This window comes from Curcuma longa, chromosome 18, assembly GCF_044706935.1.
Source record: "Curcuma longa cultivar G26 ecotype Majalengka, Jawa Barat chromosome 18, ITB_CL_G26_1.1, whole genome shotgun sequence".
NCBI classification, from domain to species: domain Eukaryota; kingdom Viridiplantae; phylum Streptophyta; class Magnoliopsida; order Zingiberales; family Zingiberaceae; genus Curcuma; species Curcuma longa.
This window is the reverse complement of record NC_133878.1, coordinates 4,423,791-4,446,542: the sequence shown is the minus strand read 5'-3', so window position 1 is coordinate 4,446,542 and position 22,752 is coordinate 4,423,791. Positions and strand designations below refer to the sequence as shown.

Below are 22,752 nucleotides of genomic sequence, written 5' to 3'. Positions count from 1 at the left end.
GGTGAGCACTGTGATTGGGTGTGCGAGGAAATAAGGACGTAACTTCCGAGCCATCAGAGTGAGAGCGAGCGCCAATTTCTCCAAGGAAGTGTAGCGAGTTTCCGCATCTTTCAACAAATGGATGGCAAAATATATTGGGCACTGCACTTGAGCTTCCTGCTTAACCAATACCGAGCCCAAAGCCTCCTCCGAGGCCGAGAGGTAGACCCACAAAGGCTCGTGTGAGTTTGGTTTGGTGGGGAGAAACAATGATGATGAAGATGGATTGAAAAGTATTGAATACAGAATTCGGTTTTGATACAATTTGATATAACACAACAAACGAATAAAGATACGATTGTTACCCGGAGAAAAAGTTACTGATTCTCACCTCAAGGAAAGGAAATTGAAAATTATATTAATTCAAAAACTTGTCCAATATATTTATAATTTGATAATACAACCTATTCTTTATAAAATAATAGACTTTTCTAATAAAAATCTAATTTTTCTAATAAAAACCTAACAATATTTGGAAAAAACTAGACATCTTTCTTTAAAAGTTCCAACAAATTATAAAAATTAACGATTTAAACAACTTTTAATAGGATTAAATTCTTGACTGCGCTAGCAGGAAGTTGTGGCTTCTTGCAGGAATTAGGGAGGGGGAAATAATAGGATATATAAAATATCCTTAATTCTAGTCCAAAAAACTTGGTCTACTAAACGGTCATGTTAAAATTTGTAGTAACCTAGATAGTTTAGGTAAGGTTATAGCGATATATGGGATGTAACTTAAAGGTTCGACAGGAGTTTTATCTGACATTACAGTGGTAAGTTGTCTTAATTTTGTTTGGTAGCAGCAGGTCAAGCCAAGACGCTGATTATGGAGGAATTTACTTTTTCCTTTACTACTAGTAATATTAACATGGCAGGGCCCTCCTTTGCCATCTATAAAATTTCCTAAAAAAAAAGTAAATGGTTCAAACTGGTTCAGCCAATGAAACACTTGATTTAAATATGATTTAATCTCGCTTCCAGCGCAAAATGAGATTAAATCGATTTCCACCCAAACACAATACCAATCAATAAATTCGACATATGATTAATCCCAAAACTAAGATAACACTACTAAATTAGTTTTCAAAACATTCGGTTCAGCAAAAAGAAACTAATTTAATTCCAATGAATTCTAATAATCTCCCTTAATATCAATTTAAATCTAATTTAATTTTCAGAATAGAACAGTCTCACTGTTGGGCACATAGTGTTTCCTGTTGAGTTGAATCGTGTCCTGTTATTGGATCATGTTAAATATTACCAGATCTACTTGCAAGTCTTTATCTCCTTGCAAGTGTATCAATGATTTTTTGCAGAAGCTATAAACAGTCTAACATTTACTTGACATCATCCAAGAATCAATTACTTGAACTTACCAACATAGTTAGCTCCATTCATTTTAATGACATTAGATTTTCACCCACCTTTATTTTGGTTTAGTTTGTGCCAAATTTCCTACTAACCCTGATGTTAAATTTTATTAGTTTTGAAGTTCCTTAGTTGAAGTCAATGTCCTTTGATGGTTCGATCGATAACAGATAAGCCATGTCACAGAAGACTTTTTAAATCAATACATCTAGTCAGTGCAACATTTTGGGACCTCATTGTGCAAACTGTTTAGTTAATTGTCAGTATTTTCACCTAACTAAAGTGCCCATTACATGTAGACAATCTTTGGAAACCGATGGAGACATCTTTTGGGGGAACAGGATTTCTGGGAACATATTGGAGGAGTCGATATATCTTTGGATCCATCAAGCTTTGGCCAGGCAAATACACAGGTATAGTTAGAAAATATCACTATCTCCTAAGACAACAAAATTGATCCTGTTTTTTGCTAAAGCGAGCCCATGGCAAACTGCTGATCGTTGACATTTATCTGTTTAAGTTGATGTTTTTCATAGTACTTCATCTTTAGAATTTTTCATCTGCTTACTTGTGCCTTTGGGTTAATAGTTTTTAAGTAATTTAGCATTGTAATTGGTAGGTTTACTTGCTTCTACTAGATTTGCTTATCAATCTACACAGTGAAGCATGTGAATCTAATTTGTGAGACAAAAACATAAATTACCTCCCCTATGAACTTTTTCAAGCTAGAAGCTTAGTGTTATCTATTACAAATCAAATTAGATTTTTATTCAAGAATGGTCGACAATAACTTTTAATTTTGTATTTTTCATTTTCTTTGTTCTTCAACTAGATGCAATGAATATGCCTAGAACCAATGATTTTGGTGTCGACTTGTGCCACCCAAAATGAGCAATTTTTACTATTTTGACAGGGTATCAACACTGATACCTTATTGGCACGGATGTGCCAACAACTACACGAGAATCCTATGCCTTTGTGTGCTTGTTGATGGCATAGAGCGTGATAGAAGGAATCAAATCAACTCTTTTTGTCAATAAGGAAAATCAAAAGACATGGCTATAAATGCTCACAAACTTGACAATGATACACGTCTGATCGATGAGAGAGAATAGCAATGGCAACTCTTTGGCTCATAGCAATGCGTACAAGTAAGATCAAGATGTAGTTGGAGCCTTAGAGGAGAAGAGAGATGGCCAACCGGCCAATAATTGCAAGCGATTGTCAAACAAATCACAACCGTTTGGCTAAATTGCAATCAACAACTCAGGGAGGGGAAATAACAAAGGAAAACGTGAGGAGAGAAAAAGAGATTTAGGGATTATGGGCTTTTTTTTAATATAATGGTTTTAATTAAAACCCTTATATCAACATCAGTGATATAAATTTATAATATTGTTATAGTTCATATAACACTGTTAGAAATAATTATACATTAGTGTTATAAATTGTTATAAGATATATATAAGTGATATAAAAGGGTAACAATGATATAATTAATTATATAATTGTCATAGGACCCGTAACAATGTTATAAACTCGTAACAGTAATGTTATATTATATAATTGTTATAATAATAATATAAGTAATATATATTTATTATATGTTATATAAATTATATGTAAATATAAAGTATAACTATATATATTATAACTAAACTGATAACTAATCAATATATTTATAATATATAATTTATATTTTTGTTATTATTTTTATATCAAATAAAAAATTAAAAATATTTCAATCGATTTAGGATAATTTTTAATTAAATCAATTCAATTAATTCAACTTCATATGAACCAATCAAACTTAAAATTAATTTTAAATTTTATTTTTTAGAAAATAATTTTAAATTTTCATTTTTTTTTTATTTTGAAATAATTTTAATATTTTTAATCTGTTTTTTTTTAAAAAAAATATGATTATAAAAATAAATTTGATTTCAAATAGATTCATAAATATGATTTTAATGCTTAAATTATAATTTTAAAAAAATCATAAAATTTTAAATGTATTTTAAAAATAATATAAAATCTTCAAATAACTTTGAAATATGATTATTAATTTTTAAAATTATCCCTAACTCTAAAAAAAAGTAAAAATTTATTTGAACTTTTAATTTTATTAGTCTCCATATCTATAACGTAACGAGCTTAAGAATTTTTTTTTAAAAATGTCATTTTAATAGTTATTAAAAAGTTTTAAATAATGCTCCTATACGAAGATATTAATTCTATCTAATTTAGTATTTTTGTTAAAATTACATATTCTATTTATTATCTTATATAAAATATAATTAGGATGATAAAAATAAAGGAGAGCAACATGTGTTCTTTGTGATCGTAAAGTACTTCTAAAACTTAAAGGGAAGTTTTATAAAATAGTGATTAGAAACTAAATGTTAGGCTATGACTCAAGCACACAAGTAGAGATGACAATTGCAGAGATGAAGATATTAAGGTGGATGTGTGAACATACAAGGATAGACAAGATAAAAAATAAAAACATTAGAGTAAAAGTCAGAGTTGCACCTTTTGAGAGAAAACTTTGGGAGACACATTTAAGATGGTGTGAGCATATATTTAGACAACCAATAAATGATTCAGTTAGACGATGCGAAACTATACCAAATATGCACATTAAACGAGTAAGAGGAAGATTAAAAAAAGACAATTAGCAACTATAAAACAAGATAAAATTTATTTAAATATATATGATAATATAGTTGGGGATAGAGTCTAATGACGTAAAAGGTTCCATATAGTCGATTCCACCTAGTGTGATAAAGTTTAGTTGTTATTATTATGATTTTTTATCAATAAGATAATTTTTCTTATGCTAATTTTGTCATGCTATAATTATGAATATTTGTTGTGAATTATTTTATCTTTTTGATAGTCTTAACTTTTTAATAATGTATAGATAAACAAATAATACCAAAACAACAGTCTTATGATCCTGCTTGGAGATATGCACGTCGATTAATAAATCAATTTCATTAGCAATATTTGTATTGCCATATGATTGGACATAATTGTGGAGTCACATGCCTAAAACAACATCTTGGTGAATATTCGAATGTTTTTAAGTGTCTAATAGTTTCCCAAGAAATCTATCGTGCAATTGAGGAACTTGATAACCAAAAAAATTTAATGCATAAACAACAACAATGTAAAATTTTGATCGACGAGATTTTAGAGAACTAGACAATGATGAACTTGAAGGTTGTGGTGAAGGTATTTCAAATGACGGAGAATTTTTAGCAGCAGTGTCTCTCGAGCTCAATATATGTATAACATATGCGATATAGTGGTGATATAGTTGGCTCTAGTGGAAGTGGTTCAACTACAGTAGCAATATGGGGGAGACAGTTCGTGTTACTTCAACACAAGTTGGTATTGGTCATTTCTTACCTTTTATGGGATGAAGGTTTGCAGTTGATAGTGCTGATATTGATTCGCAAGCATTCCCATACCGAGCTAGCAAATAGATTAGGATTGATAATGTCTATATAAGGGAGAAGAAGAAATTAATCTCCCAAAGTATTGCTATATTTTTATTTCAATTGAATTCTCCTAATACAACAAATAATAAATACTACCATAGTATAGTGTCCAACATTCAAAAATCTAGTCCTAATATTCAACCTTCGATCACATGTGTAATTGCTCTATTTAGACAAATAAATAAAGGAGATCAAGACTTGGATCGTATTTATAGGATCATTAGGGGCGCTAGAGGGAGGGTGAATAGCGCCTCTGCGCGTTTTCACAATCTTCGACAAAACTGTAAAACTTGCATACGTGAAACAGAATAAGTAGCGGAGAATGATATAAGTACACAATCGTTTTACTTGGTTCACAGCCACACGCTCAGAGATCGTTTCTGATGGACAATCTACTAAGTAACTCCCCTCTTACAAAAGGAAGTTAAGCGTTTTACAAAATAAGTGAGATCGGTAATAAGTATACCATCCTAAAATGTAAGTACAAAAAGTAAAGCACTAAAAGTTATACCGACAGAGTATGGATGAGCAGATTTCGATGCAGCTCCTCGGCGTAATGACAGCTTTCCGGATGAACTATTTTTGTACAGACGATCGTCGTTAAGTCATAATCAGATGCTTCTAGGGTTTCCCTCGAGGCTTCTTTTATTAAGTGATCCGAGGGCCAAGAAGCCTTTCCGGGCTCCTCCACGTTGTCTCGTCGATCCACTTTCGACGCTAACTCAATACTTCTATGCGCATGTATTCCTTTCTGAGCGTCTATATTTTGACATAGAGGTTCCGAATTAACCTTGATTCTGCAACGTCTTATCTAGATTCGGATGCCTAGAAACTAAGGTGTTCTGACCACTAGGACTTTGTAATCTCACCTGCCTCGCTAGCCCATTCTACTGATGTCCAATCGTCTGGAACCAATTCGGCTGCCTGGACCGTCCAGTCATTTCGATCCAAATAAGGGCGTCCAAAATGCAAAGTTTCAGTCCTTCCTTTTCTGCATTAAAAGTTAGTGCAAAATACAAAAGTAACAGGAAAGAAACATTAGCTAGGTCTATTCCTTAATCTTGAGCTCCCCTTTATGAGTTGGCTGAAACTCCCATGGTTTGAAACCATGGGTTAGATTCAACCACTTGCTCTTCTAAGCTTAATTAAGGTTCTCAACCCTTGGAATCATTTACTAGGGTTAGATCATCACTCCACCACCTTAATTCAAGGTTGGCCGAACCCTTCATGGGCTTGGGACCATTGAGTTGGTTGGTTTCTAACCACTTGAGACCTTAACCCGTTATAAGAATTCATTAGTTAGCCTTTACCACTTTGTTAGGTTTTACACCTAGCTCAATCTTGTTCTTTTTCAAACCTGGCCGAAACTTACCCTTTTCCCCAAACCATGGTTTAGTTCAGTTCGAACCCTGGTTACATTAGTACTTGAATCATGCTAGGGATTTATTTCACATTGATTGAAACCTCTATCAAGATTGGATTGTGTCCTCACCTTCCTCTACATGTGTTGGCCGAATGGTGTCAAGCCACATATCATGGAGTAGATGAGTTCACATGACCCTTAACAGGTTAAACCATTTCTAGTCCACAGTCATTATCAAGCTACCAACATAAGTTGCGTATCCTAAGGTTTTTCCTTCATGGTTCGACGATTATAGCATGGGACTTTAAAGTTGTTCTCATGGTACTACATCATGGTTCTTCTTTTAAATATAACATGAGCAATATTATTTAGAACCCTAAACCAAGTTGTTGTGGCTACTCCACCTAGTTGATCATGCTATGGCCGAATGGCTCATTAGCACATGACATAGAGTAGGTTTAAATACAATGACCCTTGGACATGTTAACCATTAAATGGAACCAACTTCGAGTTGAATTTGTGACTTAGCCTCCTTGTTCAAACCATGGCCGAATGGTCCACTAGTATACACCATGGTGTAGGTTTAAGCAAGTGAACTTGTAACATGTTAAACATTCAATGGAACCCACATCAAGCTTGGATTTGTGTCTAACCTTCCCTTACATGAGGTGGCCGAATGTTGTAGAACACCAAACATGGGTGGCCGAATGTTTAAAAACATAAACATGGTGTGGCCGAATGGTTGGACACCAACATGAAGTGGATTAACCCACATGGGCCTAGAAACATGTTAACTAACTCATGGCACATTCAAGCATTTTCTAGGTTTTTGGAACAAGTAAAACTTTTAAACAACATGATCATCATAAATCCTTGACCACCTAACATGCTCAACAAAAACATTACTTGAGGTTCTAACATTTAATCACATGGTAACAACAAGTTTCCTTAACATTTCTCATGGATCACTTTGAGTCATGCGTTTACCAAAACATGCTTTTGAGGTAATGTAACACATCATGGCCGAAATTCTAACACATCTTTTCATGCTTTTCAACCACCAAACCTAAGCATCAAGAAAACATGATGTCATCTATGAACCATTATGTTGCAGGGTGAGGGGAAACTTACAGTGCTTTAGGGCCTTTTTACCCGAAAGGAAAAGAAGAGAAGTAGCCTTTGTGATCTCTTAGCCTCCCTTTGTGATCCCTCTAATGCTCTAGAGGAAGGACCCTTCCCTTTTGTCTTTCCTTCTTGGCTCGGTGAAGAGAAGAAGACAAGGAAAAATTCTTTCCCTCACTTGCACCTCTCGGCCACCAAAGGAAGAAGAGTGATCCTTCCTTCACTTGAAACTCTTAGCCACCAAGAACCTTGCTTCCTTGTTCCCTTGAAGCTTTCGGCCACCAAGGAAGAAGAATGATCCTTTCTCCTCTTGAAATTCTTGGCCACCAAAGAACCTTGCTCCTTGCTCCCTTGAAGCTTGCGGCCACCAAGGAAGAAGAAGAGGGAGGGTTTCGGTGGAGAAGAGAGGAGGAAGGGAAGGTTTCGGTGAAGAGAAGAGGAGAGGGCTTGAGAGGGTTTTCGGTGAGGGAGAGGGAGAGGAAGAGGCTTCGGTCAAGAGAGGAAAAAGAGAGAAAAGAGGCAAGGGAAAGGTTTTATAGGCCTTTAGGGAGGAGGGAATGGGAGTAGTGGGGATAACCACCTAGTAACTACTCCCTCCAAAACTCTTCCCTATGATTTCCTATTCCCTAACATTTAGCTAAATGGTTCTACATCCTTCTCTCATTAAATCATTCCATCTCCTTTGGTTAATCTTGGCTTGCTTCATGTTGGAGGTCCACGGATCAATCCCTGGCACCTCCACATATATATTTATTTTTTTTTTTCTTTTTATCCTTCTCTTTATTGCCAAGTCTTTAACCCATCATGCTCCCTTATTCGAGCATGGTTTATCATTATTTTTATTTTGAGCTATCCCTTATAAGGGGTAGCCCTTAATAAGACATTTAAACCATAGGGCCATTAGGGAAGTTAGCCTGCTTATGGTCCCTTAAAGCTAAGGGCCATTTTGTCATCAAGGGCTATTTAGAAATATTCTAAACCCTTTTTCAAACAATCCTTCATCATATTTCCAGAATTATAGAAGGAAATTTACGGGTATTACAAAGACTTTGTAATCTCACCTGCCTCGCTAGCCCATTCTACTGATGTCCAATCGTCTGGAACCAATTCGGCTGCCTGGACCGTCCAGTCATTTTGATCCAAATAAGGGCGTCCAAAACGCAAAGTTTCAATCCTTCCTTTTCTGCATTAAAAGTTAGTGCAAAATACAAAAGTAACAGGAAAGAAACATTTTAACTAAACTGTTTTTGTTTTGACTTTAGGTTTTCAGTGAAATCCTAGGTCAGACCGACGCTTACTATTTCCTTTTTCGAGAACACGCCCTCACCCACTCCACTCGGGGGGAATTTACCTTGTGCTAACCAAGTCCTCCAAACTTGTTGGGCTTTTGTTTAACCTCGATCTTCGGCCCCTAAGACTTCTACCGCTAGACATCTAGTCCTCTAGGCCCGTCTAGACTTTCGCTTAGTGCTCTTGATCCGCAAAGACTTTCTGCCTAGTTCTCCTGACCAAGACTTCCTTGCCCAGTCCTCCAAACTAGGTTTTCCACCTAATACTCCAGATTAGGTCTTCTTTTACCTAGCCTCTAGCTAGGACTTCCACCGCCTAGCCGCAACTAGGACTTCCTGTGCTACCTATATACTCAGTTCAGCTTATTATATTATTTCACATACTTAACTTGAACCCTTTGCCATTATCAAAACTTAAGTTCGATCATCTGGTGCTCTCTGCATCAACAATCTCTCTTTTTTGATTATGGCAATCTATGTTCTAAGTTAAGTAAAAATATTTGCAATAACATAAAAGAAGTAAATCACAACAAATAAGACAAGTCAAACAAGTATCAACCACTTAAAGTCCTTGACTCCCCTCAATTCAGGACTCCTCTGAATTTATGTTTTATTTAAAGAAGAATAATAATTTTGAAATAATATCTTTTTCTTCTCTTTCCCTGAACTTAACATGGTTTAGTTTTGATCAACTTGATACAAACCATTCAAGTCCTACTTAGATTTGAAAAATATTTTGTAATAATTAAATCAATTTATAAAAATTGACTTTGAAAAATCATATTTTTCAAGACTTAACCATTTGAAAAAAATATTCAAGACTTAGCCAAAATGTACTTTGAAAAATTATTTTTTCAAGACTTAATCAAAAAATATTTTTCAAGACTTAACCATTTGAAAAAAAAAATAATACTCAAAATCACCTTGAAAAATATTTAACAAAATTTTTCAAAAGTTTTTAAAAAATATTTTAAATTTAACTTTAATTATTTATCTCCCTCCCCCTTTGACATAATCAAAAAAATATTAAAAAAATATATAACAATCATTTAACCACGTGAAAAAATAGGTATGAGTCCAAACATGTTATAATAATAAAAAAATACTTAGACAAAAAAAAATTTCTTCTTAGGCATATGTCCAACTTAGGTTTTGGCTAACTATCAGAAGATAGTAGCTTGACCAAGTTGGTTAAGTTTAAGTGTATCATTCCAGTTAACTTATGCTAAACAGGAACACTTAACTTGATCCATAGTTTGTGTTTATAGCCCAAGTTTTGGTTTGGTTTCAAACCCTAATATGAACTTGTTGACTCTCTAGAACACTTAGGTAAGTGTTTATGGATATTATGACTCATTATGGTGCAATGAAACAATTAAATAGGCGAGGTAACTTCACAAGGAATGATGAATTTTTTCACCAAAAACTCATGATTATGACTTCTTGAGGAGAAGCATCTTCTAGGGGAAGGAGTATTTTCTTAAGAGGCAGAAAGTTATTAAGGTTAATCTCAAAGGTAAGGGGAGGTAGCCCTTTAGGGGAAAGTACATAGCAAAAGAGTTAAATCCCATTGGGAAGGTAAAGTTCAACGTTGAACTTTTGATCTTATGAGACCAAGGTTAGAATTTTCTAAAGATTTAGAAATTCCAAATGTTGTTGGTACAATGGTAAAGGGGAGTTCCTTAGTTTGACAGAAGAAGTATACCTTAAGGGAGGTCCACCTTAAAGGTACTCAAGTTACCCAAGGATGGGGTAGATACACTGTCTTAAGAGATAATTTTGTCTAGACTAAGGAAACTTGAGAAAGGTTAAAATGTCTCAAGGATGAGTATTCACCTTAAGAAAAACTCAATGTTGAGTTCCTATATCTCTAAGGGGGAGATGTGGGGTATTTAAGTTAGGAAACCTACACATATGGTGAAGATGAAGATTAGGCTTGATGGATAACCCTAAACCCTAAGATGAGCTTTTAAGTTTTTGAGTGTGAGTTCACATCCCTTTTTGATGTGTGTTAGAGGGGAAGATGTGAAGGGTTTGAGTTAGAAATCATCACATGTAAAAGGAAAACATTATGGATTAATATGAAATCATTTCTTCGAGTATTATTTATCCTTGTTTATGATTATTGTACTTCATTCTATTCATCTTTTATGATCACATGAATGTTTTTTTTTTTGAAAACCTAACTTAAATAGTTGCTAAACATCAAAAAGGAAAGATTTAGCTGCAGTCATGCCCTAGTATGTGTGCATGTGGTTTTGATGTTTGGACAATGCTTGAGTTAGACAATGTTGTTTGTTTCATATAAATGTCAAGCGTGCAACTATAGGTCAACTTTGACTTAAGTTGCAGGTGCAATAGTGGAAGTCTAAGAAGATTCTTGACAAGGAAAAGTCCAAGTGGACACTTGGCACGAAGGAAGTCTCAGCACGTTGAGATCAATCGAATGCTAGGCAAAAAAAAGTCCAAACGGATCACGAGGATTGGATGCTAGGCTATTGCATGAAGTCCTAGCGGTTCGACGAGGACCTGACACATGGAAGTCTTGGAAGCAAAGAGCTTCTTGGCAAAGAGGGAGTTCTAGAGGTCAGAAAATCTTTTGGCACCAAGGTCAAGTCAACAAGGAAGTGTCATTACCTTGGAGGAACAAAGGCAAACACGAACTCAAGCTAGAAGTAGTTGGAGAAGGCATGTCAGTCGACTGAAGGTCAGTATTAATTGACTGGACTAATCGATTGGGTAGTCAACTAGGCACCAAATAAAATCAAATAGAATGTTTTCTGTTCATTCTGATTTTGGGCACCAAACAGTCGACTATCAGGCATTAGTTGATCTGAGGTCATCCAATAGTTGACTAATAAGCCCAACGATAACAACATTTATACTGGTAACATGGAACCGTCAAATTGTTGTACTAGTCCATTGATGAGACTTGATCAATCAAGTGATCACCTGGAAAGGCTAATATAGGGGCAAGAGAAGAAAGTTGCTGGTTTAGCTATATATATGGGGTCAAGGTAGCTTGGAAAAGAATGTGGAAAAGGCTTACTGCTGAACCCTTAATTCTCTAAGTGCTTAAAGCTTCATATCTTCCTTTTCTTCTGATTGTGCTCCATTGTAAGATGGGAAGTGCTTCAATTCTTCATCTTGTAATAGGGAAGTGTAGGAATGATTTCTCCACCTTTAATTTCTTACTAAAGAGGAGATCATGCTGTATTTCTAAATTAATTGCGATAATTTTCATATTATTGTTGTTCTGCTGCAATTAACTCTATTTTGTAGAAAAGTTTAATATTGGATATTCAATCCCCCTCCCCCGCTCTCCTTGATCCTACAAAGTGAGCTCCTTTGAAAATGGGAAATTCTTGTGGTTGGATTTGAAACATATTTTGATCCAATTTTTTGTTATCATAATAGTTCACTGACTATGAAATTACAGGCTTTTCAGTCCTTGCTCCGGAAGTTGCAGAAGCATGTTCCCTATGGATCATCTGTTGTTGATTTGTATGCTGGGTGTGGAATCATTGGATTATCACTAGCTGCTACTAGGAGATGCAGGCATGTTTTATAACTGCATAATTTGATTTCTGTTTTACAACATCTCTACTAATGTAAAATTTGATCATATTATGCGAGAATTCTTATATGCAGATCTATTAAATGTGTTGAAATCAACAAAGAGTCGAAATTTTCATTTGAGAAATCAGTTAAACGTCTACCAAAAGCCATAAATGGGAATATTAGCTGGCATAATGCAGATGCTTCAATTGTATGCAATGCAATCTCAAACCTACAATATGATAAATGATTGCCAACATTTGGAATACTATTTATCCAGACAATTGATTGCTTTTGAATGTAGGAACCACTTCACTGGTTTGAAGGGTCAGATATTGTCGTTGTTGATCCTCCTAGAAAAGGGTTGCACCCATCTGTAATTGACGCATTAAGGAAGATTGCATTGTCACAATGCACAGTTATGCAAGCGATTGACAGTAGGTAGACACCTGACCTTGGATTTTTTTTAATTTCTTTTCAACAGGAAGCCTTTCATGAATCTGTAAAATCTGGAACCTTTGGTTTCTATCTGAGCCTTCGGATATTTTATTGACTCTTCCAAACAATTTAAACATATTTTAATGGGCAGTTCAGTCATAAAGGTGAAAGATGAGAAGAGACCATGGGTTCTGCGTGCCAGGGAAGCTTCAGTTAATGTGGAAGGAAAAACAACTTTGGATAAAATTATATCATGGCCTAGCACTCTTGTCTATATAAGTTGTGGATGGGAAAGCTTCAAGCAGGTAAATTTGGTTCTTCCACTATGCTTTTGTCTGCATGATACATACTGTAGATTCTTCTTCTCATGAATTAAGATCTCGGTTATCTAGTTGCAGCATGCATCCATTTTAGACTAGCATGATACAACCATTATTCCACATTCAATTGTTGGTACGAATGGGCTCTAGCTAACCACATATCAAGTATTTTCAGCCTTATCTACAGCTTTAAGTCTAAAATGAGTGCAATCTAAAAGAATTAAAAATGTATTTTTTTAATATCCTTACTTAACTAGCATGAATTGCCTTCATACAGTGACTTGGATGAAATCTAACTCATTGGATCATCTCAACAGTAAGTGGTGTCCATCCTAAATCAAAATCCTAAAACCAAACTAAATGAAATATTCAATTTACTGCTTCAGTATCGGTTTAGGAATATGAGAAGATAAGTTTCTATCTGGGATGCTAATATATAAACTGATAAAACTGAATTAAGCTGATATTAATGTTTTGTTATACAACCTAACTAGGAAAGCTGATCTTCAAAAGCAAATATAGTAATGTATATAAATGAATTTGACTGTTTTTTAGTCACTGCCAAAAGACTATTCAGGTTGTTATATTACAAAATTGAAAGTTTCATTTAGTTTGAAAATTTATTAATAAATCGATAACTGAACCTTAACCACCTTACCAGCAAGGCGAAAATGTATGGCAACCTTTGACTTTCATACTAATTGCTCGTTAGAGTATTCTGATTACTTTATACATATCTTGCATCATAAGTGGGATCTTCTAATTTGAAGTCATTAGCTGTATAATTTCTATTGTGAAGTTAACAAAGTGCCTTGAGGGGTCTTCTCCATCCAATTTATGAGTCACAATTTTTCAACAGGATTGCAGGAACCTGCTGTCGTCTCAGGCGTGGTATTTGGAAAAAGCTTATGCTTTTAATTTCTTTCCTGGTACACAGAGGTAGTGTTTAATTATAGAATTCATCTACGTTACGGTAGCTATAAAATGATTCCATCACTTGTTTTAAGTTAACATTCAGTGTAGATTTAGATTAAGTAGCTAGCAAGAGATTCATATTGAAGTATTTGCAACATCCACCATCCTCGACATTTAATAGTACTATGGATGTTTAAAAAGAACAACAACAACAAGCAAGCTTTATCTCACTAGGTGGGATCGACTATGGATGATTAAAAAAGAAGATAACCGATAATAGAATTTTAGATTTTTTTTCCTTTTAATTTAAATGATCTCTACATCGTCTATAGTTGATTGATTAAATATTTATTTAACAAGTTAGAAAAGAGGTCAATTTATATATTATGTTCTTAATACTCCCTTTCATGTGTCGATGGATATTCACTTGATCAATGAGTTTTTTTTATCCAAAGTTAATTATTGACTAACCATTTATTCCGAAAGCTTGATCTGATAGAAATTTCAATTTATATACTTGTGAATAGTTTATTTAGACATTAAGTGGATAAGGCTTTTGCTAGTATTGGTTGCATGATATCGGAACTTGTCAAAATATCAAGGCAGTCATGTGAAATTGTAACAATTTCATATGACTATAGATGAGAAGACGTCCAATGTGGCACAGGAATTTGTTACAGCTTGAAACTTTTATTGTTCCTTATTATTGTCAATACTTTTTATGCTACAGCATCGAAGTGCTAGCCGTGTTCAAACACGGTCCGCGAACAGGGCAAAAGGAGAAAGACGGAAAGAAGAAGAAGAAAAACCACACCAAAAGTGACGCCACACATGCTGACAATGAAAACTGTAGAAAATTAAAAATTAAAAAATGTCTTTAATATATTGTGTAGTTGACTTTAGTTTGACTATTTGCAATTTTCTGTAGTAAGTAATAGGTGTGAGCCTGAATCTTTGGATCAGAGATGGGCGGGCATCACTCAAAATTCAGTCACGTAAAGCAAGTCAGTAAAGATTTTCCCAGACATTTTCTAATTTAAACCTGGATGCTTTTGAAGTTTTTTTTTAATGTTTTGTTTTTGTTTTTGCACGGTCTTTCCTAGACATTTATGTAAAAAAAAGAAAAGTTGATATGTATTAAGTAGGCTATTTCGGACTTGTCTTTTCCCCTCAGCTATTCTGAAATCATAGAGGCGTACGTATGCATTTTTTTGCTAATGGATTTGTACCACAGTTCTTCTTCATGACTGCATGCTATAAACTTTTGTTGCTGAATGCAGAGAACTCATAATGAATAGAATAAGGGAAGGCGCTTTTTTTTTTTAAAAAAAAAAAAGATACTAGATCAGAGGCTTTTCATCACTACACTTTATTTTATTGATTTTAGCTGAAGCATATATATGAGAAGCCTTTTATGAGATTTACCTGGTGCATCTGAAAACGACCACTATTAGCAACACACTTTTCACCATCTTGACTTCCATTCCATTCCATTAAACAGGCTGGAGTTAGACGACGAATGAGCAAGTGACAAGAAGCTGCTGCTGAAATTTAAAGAGAACCAGATGATCAAGTTATGATGCCTAGCCTAGCCTAGCCTAGCCTTGCTATCCATGAAAACTGGCCACCTAGCTCGCAAGATGTCAACTGACTAGCTAGTCTTGCAAATCATGATCAAAAAGCATGAGACACATTCCTAACAACTCTTCATGATCTATGTTATCCAAAACAACCATGATGTTCTTAAACAGGGGGAAAGGAAATAATAAGTTTTAACAAATTCATGGCATGAGAGTCAACCTCACATAACAAATAGATGATGAAGTTGAAAAGTAGCAAAGCAAAGTCCAATAAAAGTCTAGGAATCGTCCGATCAGGATTTTTCAAGAGGTTGTGGATGGTGCAAAAGAATGGCAAATGGTACTGAAAGACCAATATAGTTTTCCATTGAATGATAAATTAAAGTACATCTCTATTTGTAGAAAGTTACTTGAAGAGAATTAAATAGTTAAAACAAATAAGAATAATTTTTTCTTTTTAAAAAAACTAAATTAGTTTTTAGTTTCTGAAGCTTTTAATTTGTAAATAGATCTCCAGTTCAACAAGGAGTCCTTGTGCAAGCATACAATAATTGCACGAACAGTCAGACTTAATTTCTAACCATCTCACTCAAACCAAGACATCAAGCAAAACCATATCAATCATTCTCTTGAGTTTAAGGAACGGATCAGCCTTCATTGAATTTAGATATATTTCATTAACTTGCACTCCAATCCTACAAAAAAAAAAAACAGAAATTATTCAATGGACTTTGCTGTAACTTTGATTTAACAAAATTAATATCAATGGGCTTATTGTTGATACGATGATGCCTCGAATGGTTGTGTTCAACTAGGCTTTTTTAATGTGTTTGATAAAGAGTTTAAGTTAAATTTATTGTGTATTTTTAATGTATACATTAAGTGTACAAGGATTTGAAAGAGTGCACATGATGTTTCCGGAGCTTGTGACTTGATGAGTGCACTTGGATTTTGGTTCAAAACCTTTAGTTTTAGCTCCACGATCTAAAATCTGTCACTGTCACCACTAATTCTTTTTCTTGTTGAACACCTTTCGAAGATAGAGAAACCTCTTACTAGATTTATTCTTACAAGTAAAAATGAATACAATATAAATAAATGACTTTAGACAATATAAAGTTTGTTTTATCGCTTTTTTATTGCTTTTGATTGCGGCTTTGGAATGTAGCAACACTCGCCCATGAACCCTCTATAGGACCGGTGTATGTGCGAAAGAGGAGGGTGAATCTCGCTCCTGTTGGGATCGTCCCGATGTAATACGCGTATTCTCACGTTTCGTAAACGTGCGCAGCGGAAATAAAACAATAATTACAACTAATTATCATCACACACGCATGCATAAACAGGAAATAAATAATGTACAAAACATGACAGAAAATTAAAATTTTTAGAATAATAAAAGATTATTCTAAACACATAATTAGACTTTGCAGAGAATTAAATAATTCTGCACGTACCTTTCCGATGACATTTGAGCAGGATTGGTATCAATTGAGCAGTCCTCGTCGGAGTCCCGCCTCTACTGGTGATCCATGTCAAGCTCCCATCTAGACGGCTTCGGAAGTCATGAATCGCGTTATCGTCTTCGGTACTAGCCGATAATCGATGACGATCGAATCGAGAGAAGTCTTATTTCGAAAACCACGCAATAACGTTTGTCGCGATCATTCCGGAGCTTTTCTAACTATCACCGAGAATCGTATTCCCAATGTAATTTTCTTTCTATAGTCGTATTCGATGGCCAACAATTGACTGTCGAATTTAAGACAAATGATCGGAAACTCTTCCTACAATGATGAAACAATTATCCGGAAGTTTCATCAAACTTTCGGTAACTAACCTGCACACGACTTCTCTAGTGGTTGAAAATGATTTTCAACAACAAAGAATACACATGCTCCGGCAGCTTCACAAACTCCCAAGTCAACCCCTCTCCGGTAGCAGCTCCCGTATCGACGCGGCAGCGGCTCCGAGAAAGACTTCGCTCTGGAAAAGGCTGTGCTCCGACAAAGGCCCCGACCTTGGACAACAAACAGAGGCAGCAGCCCCTCTCCCTCACGCAGGCAGCAGGAAGATGATCGAATTGGAATTCCGGTCATCCCTTCCACAGGAGTCAGCCGGCCTTGGACAGCAAATAGAGGCAACAGCCCCTCTCCCCGCAGCCGGCAGCAATCTCCCAGGTGTGAAAGCATGAACGGCGAGTTCCCGAGCACGGGAGACGGCTAGCTTCCCGAGCGCGGCTAATGGCGAGCTTCCCTAGCGCAGCCGACGGCGAGCTCCGAGCGCAAAGGCAGTGAGCTCTGATCGCGAAGGTGACGGCGAGCTCCTAGTGCGAATCCCAATCGCGAAGGTGGTGACTCAGCGCGGGAGGAAAGAGCCAGTGTTGCACCTGCTCCGTGACGCCGGGAAGAAGGAGGAACGGGGGGTTGTCGGTGGTGTTCACCCAACGCAAGCAAGACGATGAACAGGGTTAAAACAGGGCCGATCGCCCAATTCCCTTTTATTTATTTTTTTTAGGAGAAAGCTACAGTGTTTTGACGGCAATTAGGATTTGGTTTTTTTTTTCTTCTTTTATTTTTCGCGACAGCCAAAAGAAAAACAACAAAAAAGAAAAATCAAAATCCTAAATCTAAACCAGTTTGAACCGAATCGCTACTGTAGCGAACCGATTTAAGTTTGGTTCGCTTGGTTCAATAACCAAAAAGTCCAAGTTCACTTCGTCTTCATAAGATGAAACTTCTCAGTCTTGTTGGTGCAAAAGTGAAAATATTTGTCCAATACTTGTGGGAAGTCTTGGCAAGTGGGTAGTCTTGGCAAAGAAAAGTCCAAGTGGGTAGTCTTGGCAAGGAAAAGTCCAAGTGGGAAGTCTTGGCAAGGAAAAGTCCAAGTGGGTAGTCTTGGCAAGGAAAAGTCCAAGTGGGTAGTCTTGGCAAGGACTTGACATGACGAAGCTGATGGAAGCATCTCAAGCTAGTGCAGGGAAGGCATGAGGCTGTGGGAGATGTTTGAAGGCCGAGGTCTAGGTCAAGAGAAGCTGAAATGTGATTTTTCAGCTTCACCAGTCGACTGGCCCTGCCAGCAGTCGACTGCTCATAAATCAGACGCACACAGAAAAATCAGTCGAGCCAGAGGAAGACAGGAGTCGACTGGGCAGTCGACTGGTGTTATGGTGAGTCGACTGTTTCCAGTCGACTGGTCTTGGAACAGTCGACTGTGATTTGAACGTTGCAGAAAATTGGCAAGCATTTAATGCGCTTTAATGCGAGATTTTGTTGCCGATTGAAGGCATCAGTCGACTGGCCCTGCCAGCAGTCGACTGATGTTGCAGAGTTATAAAAGAAGCCTGCGCGAGAACAACTCAAGAATTTTCGCTATTCTTTCATTCTTTGTGCTTCTTCTGAGAACTTGTTTGTTCTCCATTCTCTGCTTTCTTCCTCTCCTCCTAAACACTATTTCATATCATTTTGAGGAGATCGAAAGAGTTGTAAAGGTTTCTCCGCCTTCGAGGTTTTCGAGAAGGAGAAGATTCATAGTGCATCGGGTGTGTGCGTGCGTGTGGATCCTTGGATTAGTCACCTCTGCGGAGGTGGATACCAAGTAAACAAACCGGGTTAGCGTTGATCTCTTGTTTTCTCTTTTATATTTTTGCTTCCGCTAATCTCTGTGCAGAGAAAGATCAAGAAAAATCGAGAAACGCTATTCACCCCCCCTCTAGCGAACCAACCGATCCTAACAAGTGGTATCAGAGCCGGTTACGTTTCGGAGGATCTAACAATCAACCGGAGCAACTCATGGCATTCCAAGAGGGTTACAGCACCGCACGACCACCATACTTCGATGGAAATGATTTCGCCTACTGGAAAGGTAGAATGGAATATTATTTAATGAATGATATTGAAAATTGGTTTAGTATTGTAGATGGGTTCGAGATACCCAAAGACCTTGAGGGAAAAGCTCTTCCTACAAAAGATTGGACGAAAGATGTGTGCAAGAAGGCACAAGCCAACGCCAAAGCTACAACGACCCTTCAATGTGGGTTATCAAAAGAGCAATTGAGCAAGGTCGGACCATTTGATTCGGCCAAAGAACTATGGGAGAAATTGATCGAACTAAACGAGGGATCAACCGAATCGAGACGAGCCAAGAAGGATCTTTTGGTGAGTCAACTACAATCCTTCACGATGAGATCAAATGAGACAGTAAGTCAGATGCATGGGAGATTCAAGGAAATTGTAAATGGACTCCATGTAATCGGTGAAAAGATCGATAACCGCGATCTTGTAAGGTATGTGTTACAAGCCTTTCCCCGAACTACTTTATGGGCATCTATGGTTGATGCATATAAAGTATCAAGGGATCTATCTGCTGTTAAGCTTGATGAATTATTTTGTGAATTTCAACTACACGAACAAGCTAATATGGGCACGCAAGAGAAAGGTATTGCCTTGATTGCAGATAAGGAGAAGAAGAAGAAGAAGAAAGAGAAAGAGGAGTCATCAGAATCTGAGCGAGAATCTTCAGACAGTGATGAAGAATTAACATCAAAAGAAATGACACATTACGTAAAGAAGATGATGGGGAAAACCAAAAGATTTACCAAGAGAAACTTCAAGAAGACATTCACACCATTTCAAGGTAATAGTCAAAGTTCAGGTTTTGGTACTGACGTTACTTGTTATGAGTGCAACAGGAAGGGACATATCAGGCCAAATTGTCCAAACCTGAAGAAAAATGATGAATCAAAAGACAAGAAGAAAAAGGACAAAAGTAAAAAGAAGGAGGTGATGGTGGCTCAAGCAAAATGGGATGACTCAAGCAGTGAGTCCTCATCCGATGATGAAGAAGCGTGCCACATCACACGACATATGGCACTCATGGCACGAAGAGATGAATCAGACACCTCAAGCGATGAAGCATCATCATCATCAAGCGAAGATGAATCCTCCTCTAGCGAGGATGAGGTATTAGATAGTCATAAACAAAAATTGCTTTTTCGTACCATGAACTATCTTAAGCATGCATTAGAAAAGTCAAAATCTAGAGTTAAGGCATTAAAAGAAGAACTTAGGAAGACTAGAACAATTTCATGTGACCATAGCAACCTAAATGAAGAAAATACAAAACTAAAGGAAGAAAATGCTAAATTAAAGACATGTTTAGAAAAGTTTACATTAGGTTCACAAAAACTTGATCTAATCTTGAACAGTCAAAGGGCAGTGTATAACAAAGCTGGGTTAGGATATAGACCTAAGGAAGTATCATATATTTCACTTGTAGGAAGACAATCTAACAAACCTAGCACTAAAGGAAAACTAGCATGGGTACCTAAGAAGTATCTTTCTAATGTTAGTGAATCTAGTTTTTGGATACCTAAGAAGGATATTTTTCGTATCATGTAGGTAAACAAAAAGAAGGACGAAGGCATGTGGATTTTGGATAGCGGGTGTTCAAGCCACATGACCGGGGATGTAGGTAAATTCACCAAAATTAAATACATGAAAAAGGGAAACGTATCTTTTGGTAATAATGAAACATTAAAAATCATAGGAAAAGGAACTATTAAAATGTCACCCACTATAACCATACATAGAGTTTTATTGGTTAAAGGCATGAGTTTTAATCTACTCAAACTCTTCCTAAGCCTAACTCTAGGTCTCCACTACATTTTCCTCACTCATTTGACAACCCTAGAGTTTTCCTTCCTCAATGGAGCAATCTAGAAGGTAAAATCCTTTTCCAACATTCATTTCCTCTAAAAATTCATGTTTTTACTCGTAAACTAACTTGGTTCTATCTTATTTTTGTGTTTATTTCATTGCATTTCATTGCATGCATCATATACATGTCATATACTTTTCATTTTGGTGCATATAGTGGACCTAGAATGAAACGTGTCGTAGCCAAACGTCCTAGGAGTGAAGGGCCTTCTCGTAGGAACCCTCACCTCCTAGGGGAACCTACACCTCCTCCTGCACCTATAGTACCACGATTTCATTCGACCGAAGCCGAAAACCTATTCTCCACTCTTGACTTCCAAATCATGGGGTGTCGTTATTTAAACAATGACTACTTCACTACCAGAACCCCACAACTCATGGAACTCATAACCTTTTACAATCTAGGAATCCTTATGTTCTGCACCCATGACATTAACATCGACCTCTGCAAAGAATTCTTTGTAAATCTTCGCCAAATAGGAGGGGATAACCATAGGTACGAGTCTACCGTGGGGGGAACAGTCATTGAGTTCAACCCAGACATTCTTCGAGCCTTTCTTCAATGTCGTCAATCCCAAAATCCTTTTGTTACTTATCCCAATCCACATGGTATCATTTCTGGATCTTTCCGTCATATCTCTGCTGATACCATACATCGTTTTTACTTTGGTACTCCTAGACCCCCACTACAAAATATTTTTGATCATGCGGGTATGTCTGCAATTCATTATATTTGGTACCACATGATTCTAGATTGCATTCTACCTATAGTCACTCGAGGGCGATCTGTTATTCGCTGGCCACATCTCATTATGATGTACGCCCTCGAGCACCACCTTGACATCGATATAGCTTTGAATGTCTTTGCTTCCATCATATACTATTCTGCTCCAAATCAAGGAAAGCTATATATGCCCTTTTGCCACATTCTGACTTCATTCTTTGCATCTAAGGGCATAGATGTCACAAAAGGTCAAATTAAAAAGCTTAGAAAGTCATATGATTGCATAGGGTCCCTCCAGCTCAAACTAGCAAAAATAGAGTATCATGATGGTGCCATGAGATGGGCACGAGACATACAGGATCCGGTTGCTCCTGCTGTACCAGCTGCCCCTGCTGCCCCTGCTGCTGCTGAGGAGGGTGCACCTGATCCTCCAGAGGGAGCTGCAGCACCTGAGGTCCCTGCTCCTGCTCCAGAGCCTGCACCAGGACCATCTGAGGATCGCCTCACACGCATGGAGCAGCGCTTTGGAGATCTATATGGAGAGTTCTTGTCTTTCAGACAAGACATTCGTGTTGAGCTCCAGAGCATGAGGCAGGAGATTCTCGATCTCGCTGCGAGGACCAGCAGGCACCTCAGGCTCCATCACCACCTCCTCCTTCCAGCAGATGATGAGTAGATTTTGGAGTTTTTAGATGTCAAGATGTATTCATTGTTTTATCACATGTATCTTGAACATCTAGATTTTTGTGTTGTAAATGTTTGTTATGATTGTGGTAAACTTGTTTGGTTATGTTAAAACTATGACTTATCTGT

At 36.7% G+C, this 22,752-nt stretch overlaps 1 protein-coding gene across 1 annotated transcript in view; it reads left to right on the top strand.

Moving 5' to 3' along the window:
* Window positions 1–15,069, top strand: part of LOC141812221 (uncharacterized) — a gene marked incomplete at its 5' end in the record, with an annotated part of 29,780 nt that extends 14,711 nt beyond the window's left edge. Inside the window, 7 exon segments of the mRNA XM_074700268.1 lie at window positions 1,707–1,820; window positions 12,127–12,245; window positions 12,339–12,456; window positions 12,550–12,686; window positions 12,835–12,988; window positions 13,863–13,942; window positions 14,649–15,069. Coding sequence (XP_074556369.1) covers window positions 1,707–1,820; window positions 12,127–12,245; window positions 12,339–12,456; window positions 12,550–12,686; window positions 12,835–12,988; window positions 13,863–13,942; window positions 14,649–14,799 — 873 coding nt within the window.
* Window positions 15,070–22,752: the final 7,683 nt, after the last annotated feature.